This window comes from Trichosporon asahii (genome assembly GCF_000293215.1).
Source record: "Trichosporon asahii var. asahii CBS 2479 unplaced genomic scaffold scaffold00051, whole genome shotgun sequence".
Classification (NCBI taxonomy): Eukaryota; Fungi; Basidiomycota; class Tremellomycetes; order Trichosporonales; family Trichosporonaceae; genus Trichosporon; species Trichosporon asahii.
The window spans coordinates 179,276-188,390 of record NW_014040873.1 but is presented as its reverse complement, the minus strand read 5'-3'; the positions used below and the strand labels follow the sequence as shown (position 1 = coordinate 188,390).

The 9,115-nt window shown below is 59.0% G+C and overlaps 2 protein-coding genes across 2 annotated transcripts; both read right to left on the bottom strand.

Annotated features, from left to right (window-relative positions):
• Nucleotides 1-2,268: 2,268 nt before the first annotated feature.
• A1Q1_02470 (sister chromatid cohesion-related protein) lies at nt 2,269-6,016 on the bottom strand (the record flags this gene model as incomplete). Its single annotated transcript, XM_014323732.1, has 10 exons — nt 2,269-2,408; nt 2,521-2,746; nt 2,920-3,010; nt 3,069-3,199; nt 3,460-3,621; nt 3,676-4,119; nt 4,166-4,468; nt 4,513-4,776; nt 4,956-5,077; nt 5,518-6,016. The coding sequence occupies 10 exons, from the start codon at nt 6,014-6,016 to the stop codon at nt 2,269-2,271; spliced, it is 2,382 nt and encodes a 793-aa protein (XP_014179207.1).
• A 959-nt stretch (nt 6,017-6,975) lies between these two features.
• A1Q1_02469 (uncharacterized protein) lies at nt 6,976-8,331 on the bottom strand (the record flags this gene model as incomplete). The annotated part of the gene is made up of 1 exon (XM_014323731.1): nt 6,976-8,331. The coding sequence occupies one exon, from the start codon at nt 8,329-8,331 to the stop codon at nt 6,976-6,978; it is 1,356 nt and encodes a 451-aa protein (XP_014179206.1).
• Nucleotides 8,332-9,115: the final 784 nt, after the last annotated feature.

The following is a 9,115-nucleotide window of genomic DNA, read 5'->3' as shown; positions in this document are numbered from 1 at the left end:
CAGAGCAGCAGAAGGGAGAGGGCGACTGAGTCGATGAGGACTGACAGGGGCAGAAACGAAGGAAGGATTGACCTGTTTCCCTGCTCCGGGCGGTCAGAGGCCAGATAGGGCGATACACGCACGCACCAGAGCAGAGGTGAGTTCGTTGGGTGGAGGATGTGGGGGAGATACGGGGAAGGGCACCGGGCCCGAGGATTGACAAGGGGGGAGGGATGGCGTTGGCGGGCGCTGCCAGATTGCAAGGGGGCGTCGGGGTCCGGAGGGCTCGAAGAGTGAATGGGTGATCCTGGGGGGGGGGGGTGAAGGGGGTTGAGGCCCCAGGTCCAGGGCGGAGAGCGTATCTGGCCAGGGGCGTAAGCGGCAAGTGAGATCTGGCAGACGTTAGCTCAGTGGAATCAAATAACCAAATACCCTATTCCTCCCCTTTGGCTCTGCTCGAACGCTTGGCGCCCAAAGCTCAGAGCCCAAAGCCTAAGGGTTGGTTGAGTAAGGGTAAACGTCAGGCGTAGGGAGTGGGGAAGGCACAGCGACTGAAGGCCAGAGGAAGGAAGGAAGAAGTCGCGGGGAACAAGCTCAAGGCCCCAGGATTGTCTGCAGCAACTCAGGACAGGAGAAAAAAGGGATTCCAGGGTTTCAAGAGGAAACAAGGGAATGCCAGACATTCGGCGTCGCTCGCCTGAATTGGACTGCTCCTGGTCGCCCTGGCTTTTCCTGTTCTGCGTCTTCTGCGGGAGAAACTGATGTGCGGCTCAGTGACCGCCATGGCGCAACCAGCACTGAGTACGGAGGCGTCCATTCGTCAAGGACAAGGTGAGGCGAGGCCAGTCAAGTGTCGCAGCGAGTATGTACCGTGTCTCGCATCTTGCTGCCTGCCCGAGTTATGGCGGTGACTGCTGGCTGGACTGCTGTTGGCCGGAGGCCGCGGACTCGCCGGCGGACAAGCGGACGTCGGCACGGCGGCTCGCCTAGATCGCTTGCCCCGCTGCCGCCGCTGCCGTACTCTACGTGCCGTAGAGCCGTAGCGCCGTAGCGCGTAGCGGCTGATCCTCCGTTCTCCGATGCCTTCGGTGCGGAGTGGATGGGTGGGGGCTGCGGGCCAGTTCCGCTCTGCCTTCTATCGAACATGGAGTGCCATTCGGAGAGGACAAGAACTTCCAGTCCAAGCCACCAAGAACGCCCAGACGCCGCCTACCTGCTGCCGAGCAGCCCAAGATGACACGTCTGTCACAGGCCAGGTTGCAAGGTCAGCTGAGAAGTGGGCTGAGAGAGGTAATGGCACATCGGCACAGCGGGCAGACTCGACGGGCCAAGACTGGAGTCGTAACTGATGACATCGTCGAGGCAAGGGCTAGCGAAGGCCGTGCTCTGCACGTCACTGGCCTGATGTCCTGCACCCGGGCGCCGTTACGCGGACGTCGTGCGCTGCGTGCGCTGCCGTCCAGCTCTCCTTTGTCCATCCGCGTCTGGGTTAAACCTCGGAGGCGAGGTGCGGAGGAGAGACGGAGGTATTCTCGCCGAACAGCCCGAACTGCCCGACTCCTCAGTGTATATCGAATAGCGAGAGGACGCGGGGAGGACGTACCTGCGGGCGAGGAACTCTCTGACCCCACCATTTCCAATCGATGACTGCATCGATCATCTCCATTCCAGTTGGCGAATCACCTGACCTTCGTCCAAGGAGCACGACGAGTTCCCATGGCAGACATCCGAGGTTTATCCCTTCCCTCGCTCGATCCCTGGCATTTCCTGGCCTGCACTCCTGCATCCCTGGCGCACCTTCCCTTCCACTGATTCTGCTAAATGGTGCAATCCCCGATAGCTGTCACCACGTCCTCACTAGATGGTGGCATCTACTCATTGCGTTTGACTGTGAGCTCGATACTCCCATTGTCACAAAGTGTAATTCATCTCCAGTCCCGTCAAAGTACAAACCGGACATCTGACCTACATGAGCGTACTCATCTTGACGTTCTTACGCACAGCCGACGACGATCCCTCATTGTAAACGTACACCAACCGGAACTTCTTCCTCTCTCGGGGATCCCGGTCCGCCGCTCCGAGAGACTCTTGGCAGTCTGTCCATTGACCCAAAGGTTCAAATGCAGATGTTGACGTTGTCGTTTCAAGACCCGATTTCAAAGGCCATCGGGTTTTCCGTGTGTTCGTCGAATTCGACGCGGAGGTATGAGATGAGAGGTCCAAGCAATTCAGATAACGCAACCGCAAGTCACAAAGGAAGAATCGAGCGTCAGCATCCCATTCTAATAGTCACAAGACCACAATTGGTCGTCCCATCGAACATCTGGGGTCCTTGGAAGCCGGAGTCTTGCGTCCTAGATCAAGGGGGGAAGCGGACAATCCGTCTGCCATGACCCTCAATCTCTCCCACTTTCTCGTTACTTCGCTCACTAGCGCAGTACCAGCAGCAGTCCAACGCCATTACGTCCTCGGCTCTATGACCGACGATGTGCAGAAGTAATAGAGACCCCCTTCGAAATCCAGACCAGCGCATTGACTCACCTCCTGCTGTGGCGCCATCCGCAGGTGCCGGATTCGGCACGCTGATCGCACGGCCAAAGAAGTCGACTGTGGCAGCGGCACTTGTGGCGTCGGTGTTCAACTGCTGGCCCGCCTGAGCGCCCTTCGCGGCCGCGTACTGCTCGACAAAGTGAGCGGCCGACGAGGACGTTGTCTTGCCATCCTCAGTGGACGCGGTCCCGCGTCGCCGTGCGATTTCGGCTTCGATCTGTGTGCGGTCAGTTCCATCCTTCCGACACGTGGCGGGAAGCGGTCCGGGTCAGGAAACTCAGCAAATTAGGTCTGCGGAGCAGTCTTCGGCCGGTAGGGCCCCGTGACCCGTAGATCTTAAGAGTGGGTACCTGGATAGTGGAAAACGGGAAAAGGCAGCCCAGGACTCACCGCTTGCGCAACCAGTTGCCGCACAGCGAAACGGGATGCCGCAATGTCACCCGCCCGCTTACCCTCGTAGTGGATGAATACGTCAATCGCCCTGCGGGTGTTAGGAAACGTGCAATCGCGCGCAATCGAGGACGTGTCACCCTACTCACGGTTCCAGACGCATCATGGGTTGCCCATCCTCGTTCTTCTCCTGCCAGAACCTGAGGCCGAGAGGGATCATGAGCTCGACGAGCCGAGCGAGTACAGCCTTCTCGCTTGACTTGACAATGTTTGCATTGACCTGAGTGATTGGCGTCAGCGTTCTGCGATTAAGCTCAGATAACGAGAACCATGGGACGTCCGAATCTACCACAAAAGGTTAAAGTCCCACGTCCAATGGAGATCAACTTCCGCATTAGGGAAAAGGGTGCCTCTCCAACTACGTCTTGGGACTGCCCTCTTCGCTTGCATTGCAAGGGGTGTTCCTGGAACATAGCTTCCGCCAACTCTACAGTTTGGTCGTCGACACTCGCTGACCCCACTTTCGCATGGCAAACTCACTGGTTTCAGCGGAGGTGAGATGATCCGCATAAGAAGCGGCAGCAACTCCGTCATTGTCGCGCTCGCGCTGAATAGCGAGCGGAGGATGGGCTGTTCAGACGCCATGAAATTGCGCGCTATCTCCTCGTTAGCGATCCGCGTCTGGTAAGCCTGAAGGGTGAGCTACGATTGTCCGAAACTGATGAACGAGTCGGGCATAGTGCCCTTTGCACTTACCTCATAGTCTGCTTTAGGCCATTCAGCGGGCCGAGTTGCGTTTCCTGGTGCCGCGAAATGTGAATACCAAGCAGTAACCGCGTACGGGAGGTATGGGTACAGCTCAAACTCCATCGTCTGGCTGATCTTCCCGTTCAGCCTGTCAAAGTAGGCCACCCAATCGAGCTGGCGGCAGACGTTGGCGAAGCTGGCATCCAGAGGTTTCAGGTTGGGGTAGTGCTCGAAACACCCTTGAACGAGGCGGTCGTACTCCCCGCAAGTCTGCACTATTGACGTGATACGATCGACGTATCGTCCGTCATCGATACCAATGACCTTGCGGCGCTGTTTGGCCGCCATCGGCACGAATAGCGTGTTCCAGGTCGCCTGCAAGGTTGTTCCCGAATCTTTTGCCCCGACGGAGGTTGATTTGATCGCGTCATTTGTGACTACGTCCGATTTGGACTTGATGAACTGATCGATAAGTGGTCGCCCTCCTGATATGACTCACTTGAAGTGTGTTCAAACAGCTTCGCACATCACCTCCCGTCAGTTCGACGAGCGTGGTGAGTACCCTGGTATCGGCGGACAGCTTCTCTCTGTCGCAGATCTCGCGCAGGCGGGCCACAATGAACTGAGTTGGCGGCTTGCGGAAGCGGACGATGCGCGCGAACTGTCGCAGCGGACGCAATGCTGGTGCGTACAGGTCGTTACAAATGCAGATGATTGGGCGTCGGAGCGGCTTGGCCGGCTGGTTCCCCTTCTTCTTTGCGGGCACGTCTTGGATGAGCTTGATGAGGCTTCGGACAAAGCTCTGGGCGGTCAGCTATGCAACCATCCCTCCTAGCTGCTACGCACAGTGTCACCTCCTCCGCTGGCTCCGTCGATCTCATCGATTACAACGGCTGTTGGTCTTCCCTCGGAGCCCAGTCCTGATCCAGCGTCGATCGCATTCTGAATGCGGACAGAGACAGTTGCGGCTGATCGGTCGTCCGAGGCATTGATCTCGAGTGTCCGGTAGCCCGCATGCTTGGCAACAACATGGGCCAGGGTGGTCTTGCCGTATCCTGGCGGTCCAGACAGCAAGAGGATGCGTTCTCGTGGTCGTCCAAGAGGGTCGTTCTGCCGTCAGCTAAGCCCCAACCGTCGATAAGCTTACGTTGACCCATTCTCCCTCTACGACCTTGCGCTTCTTGGGTGGTACACGCTTGAACACGCACTTGTCCCACTCCTTCAACCACGCCATGACCTCGCGGTGTACACGCTGTTGTTAGCTATTCCCCAGGGAGAAGCTAGCTCACATCTTCTCCAAGCAGGTCTGCAAACTGCTTTGGTCTGTACTTGTCGACCCACATCGTCTGCGCAACGCCCTTGCCCTTGGCGCGGGGGTCGACGTTGATTTCGCGGTCGATTCTGGCGTCAGCTGTCGGGCCCTTTTCTCAGCTCACTGCTGCGCCTTCTCCCTATCCTTCATCTCCTCAACCTCCTGCAGGAGGTGGTGAAGCGGCGTGGACAGGAGGTTAAGCTTGCCCTTGGGATTCGGCACCTGGGTGTCAGTTCTTTCGCAGCACGACAACTTACCGAGATGTCGCCGATGTCCGGCCTCGTCCTGCGCTCGAAGAAGATGGTGCGCCCGTCAGCTGTCTCAGCGGCAAGCGGCGGGAGAAGACGGCCCAACTCGTCGTACACATGCTTGATGGGTTCGATCTCGCGCGGTGGTGTAATCTCGATCCGCGACGCTGATGTTAGCTTGGCTCTTTGAGGACGAAGCAAAGCGGCCAGGAGACGGAGGTGTGAGCGTAGTTATAGTCGGGGTGTCGAAGAAGACACGAAAGCAGGTGGAGGAAGGCGAGGAAGACTCACAAGAAGCAGCCGCCGGCTCGCCAAAGTCAAAGTCGGCCTCGAACCTGCTGCTCTCGCCGTTCTTCTGCGTGGCCTGGGTATATGTCGGTTGCGTGCTTGACCCCTTGTGCGTAGTCTGCGTCTCGGTCGATGTGTTCGTAATGTCCTGCAGCGGCTCGCCACCAAGCGCAGCCATGATCGCCGCCCTTCTCCGTGCCGCAGCAGCCTTCTGCTCGTCCTCCCTACGCTTCAGCACCTCGAGGTTCTCAACGTCGCGCGCCATGTTCTCCCGCACGTCCTGCTCCATCATGGCGAGCAGCTCGTCCTCGTCCGGCACGTCGTCTTCCTCCATGGGTACTGGGGCCGGTTTCGAGAACCCGTTGAGCGCCTGGGCGGCTGGTGAGCGGGCTGGTGAGCGAGCTGGCGAGCGAGCTGGCGAGTGAGCAGCTGGGGCAGGCGGCGATGGCGGCGCCGGCTCGGGCGAGCCAAAGTCGAAGTCGAGCTCGAACTGCTGGCTCATCGTGCTCGTGCTCTGCTGTCGGACAAGTGAGCTGTTGAGCTGGTGACGAGTGACGTTCGCGCGGCCCAAAAGTCAACATTACAGACGCGTCGCGTGTTGCCGTCAAGCGCGTATTTGGTTCCGCACCACGCGCTGTCTGGTTGGGCCCCGGGTGGCAAGCAGCGCCAGTATGTCTCTGCTATGCATGCTATGCATTCGATCTTTGGATACAAAGACACTCTGCATGCGTTCTTTACGTTTCTATACGTGTTACTATGCAAGCATCAAGGAGACGGAATATGTTTCTTGTGGGCTGGAGCGATGGGAGGTAGTCTTCCCCTAGCCTGGATTGGTGGGTGTGGCTCTGTCACAACGCTGCTCTTCCTTCGCCGCTTCATGCGACCTGTTGCTAGCCCGAACCAGTATCGCTCAGCTAAACAAAGTACAACGTCTGCGCTTCCCAGCCGATGTGCGACCTGTGTGTTAGAGTTCCCAAGCGTCAAACATCTAGCATCAAACGTCAGCAACTGGCAACTTTGCGTGCGCTGAAACGTGATGGCTGTGCAACGCCTATACAGTATGAACCCCGCTTGTCGCAGATTGTCATCGCCTCTGGCGACACTAACCCGAGCCGAATCAGCTTGTGCGTACACGAGGATGCACAAACTAGCGACAGTGTCGAGTGAGTCTGCGCCAAGCTCGTGCAGCACGACCCTCAGGCATCACTTAGCGGGCAGGTCGTGGAGTCCGGATCTGTAGAGATCTGCAGGCTGCGGATCGTCACCCTGTCTTCTCCCAAACGAAGCCTAGGCGTATATGAGTGCTCTGCCTGTATCGTGTGTCAGTCTTTCCTGTCAGTAGGTCAGCCAGTGACTCGATAGGTCTTGCCCCCGCTCTTAGCATTAGCCATTTCCTTCAGTCCTGAGTGTTGCCGGGCGAGAACATGGCACCAGAAATCATGATGGCATCCAGCGCGAGCCTCAGAACTCGAACAACTCGGGCTTATCATGCCGAATCTCGACCCGCGGGGTATGTCTGTGTTTAACGGGCGGTTCGTTATCGTCGCCTCCAAACCGCACCGAGACCTTCTTCTTCTTCGCCTTAGCCCCGGGCGCTCCAGCGAGGGCGCTCTTGCCCACTCCGTCTCCTTCTCCCTCGGTGCCAGCCCGTCGTGGGCTGTCGATACCGCCCGAGATCTCCACGGGCGCTTCGGCGACGGCCCGCTCGATCCCCTCCGTCCTCGAGGACCCCTCGGTGCCCTCGGTTCCCTCGATCCCTTCAGTCTCTGCGAGACTGGGGCCCGGGCCAATCTCCTCCGTCGCCACGACCCTCTTCTCCACCGGCCCTGTGCGGCGCTCATTACTCCCCCCCTCAATGCCAAGGTGCACCGTCTCGACCACGAAGCGCTTGCGCTTGAGCCTGAAGCCGAGATTGTTCTCGCCCGCCTGCAAGCCTAGGAGCTCCGACTTGCGATAACTCGGTGCGAGCAGGGATCCGACCGCGGGGAGGAGGATGGGGCGGAGGAAGCCGTGCAGTGGGTGATAGGCCTGGAGGAGGGTCGGGTCCGTCCCGAAGCCTTCGAGGAGGAGGGTGGCGTCTGTGAGTCCCGGCAGACTGGCGAGCCAGGAGGATTCGGAAGAGGCGTCGGGGGTGTATGAGGAGTAGCTTGCTGACGAGGTCGAGGCGGTGGACATCGGCGGCATCGGCGGCGTCGTTGGCATGACTGTCAACGAAACCCGGCCGCGACTCAGCGTCTTCAGGCCCAGGAGGAGACGGCGGATCTCGTCCCCCGTCAGACCTAAGCTCCAGTCGCCCATCTCCAGAATCAAACGAGCCGGCGCCATCTCCTCAATCTTCCTCAGAAGGCCCTCGACGCCCTTGCCGACATAAGGCGCCGGATCGAGGTATTGCAGCGCGCCAGCCTTCTCATATCCCCTCTGTGTGTCGGGGGGCATCGAGATAGCAGTGGAGAGGGACGTCTGCCCGCTCGTCGTCTTGAATTTGGGCAGATTCTCGTACCGCCACGCAATCCGCGAATCCCCTTGCCTTTCGTTGCCGTCCAGCTCGCCCTCGGACTCGCTCTCGTCCCCCGTCTTTCTTCCCGGAGTCTGCAAAGACGATTCCTCGACCCAGGGCAAGGAGCGCGTCCAGTCTGAATAGTCGTCGGCGATCAGCACGACGGACTCGCGGGCAAGTAGACCCTTCGAGAGCACGTGCCGCGCGACCAAACGGCCCCACTGCGTGTGCGGGTCGGAGTGCAGGAGGAGCGTGGATCCGACGAGACCGCCGGAGAGCAGCTCGTCGAGCGACCCGATACCTGTTGGTTTGGCTGGCATCAGCGATGTCGGGGGAGGGTGGGTGAGGGAGAAGGACGGGGCAAGGGGGAAAGGGGGGAAGGGAGGGGGATGAAGGAGGGGGAAAGGGGGATCTCTGGGAAAGGAACACCTGCAAAGCAGTGGGGCTGCATGATCTGTACTCTGTATTCCGGGCTGAAATCTCCTGTGATCTGATTGCGTTCTGGGCGGGAAAGGATCGTGGCTTCAACCGGATGAGTCGTGGCCCAACGGCACACAACCGTACGTGATCTCCCAACGACGTCCAGACCTCTGTCCATTCGAGCACACCAATGTAGATCTGGTTGCAAGAGCAGCAGCACTTCGCCGAGTGCACCCCAGTCGTCTAGATGGTGACGAGTTTCGAATCGATCCCAGACCGAGCCCAACGTCGCGTTGTGTTGCAGTGGAAGTAGGTGGAAACTCACGCTGTATCCGAGCCGTACCCGCCGCGCTGGCCGCATTGCCAGTACCAGCCGTATTCGTAGGAGCCCGTCGAGTGAAGCTGGGCATGGTCCTTAATTCGTGTCCGTTCCTGTCCGTTCGTGACCAGTCAAGTTGTGGATGCTGTCTTCCCTGCTCTCACATTGTCGAGCGTCACCAGAGTCACCAACTTTCGCAACCTCCACCGGGGTACCAGGGTGGAGGCCAGAGTGTAGTAAGGTGGCAAATGGCAAAACGTGGGCCTGTTGGCTGGTGGGCCGGACATCACCCCCTCTCCGCCCAACTCTGCGACTGGACACACCTCCAACTTCTGCTGCGCTCGGCGGCCGATAAGATACAACAT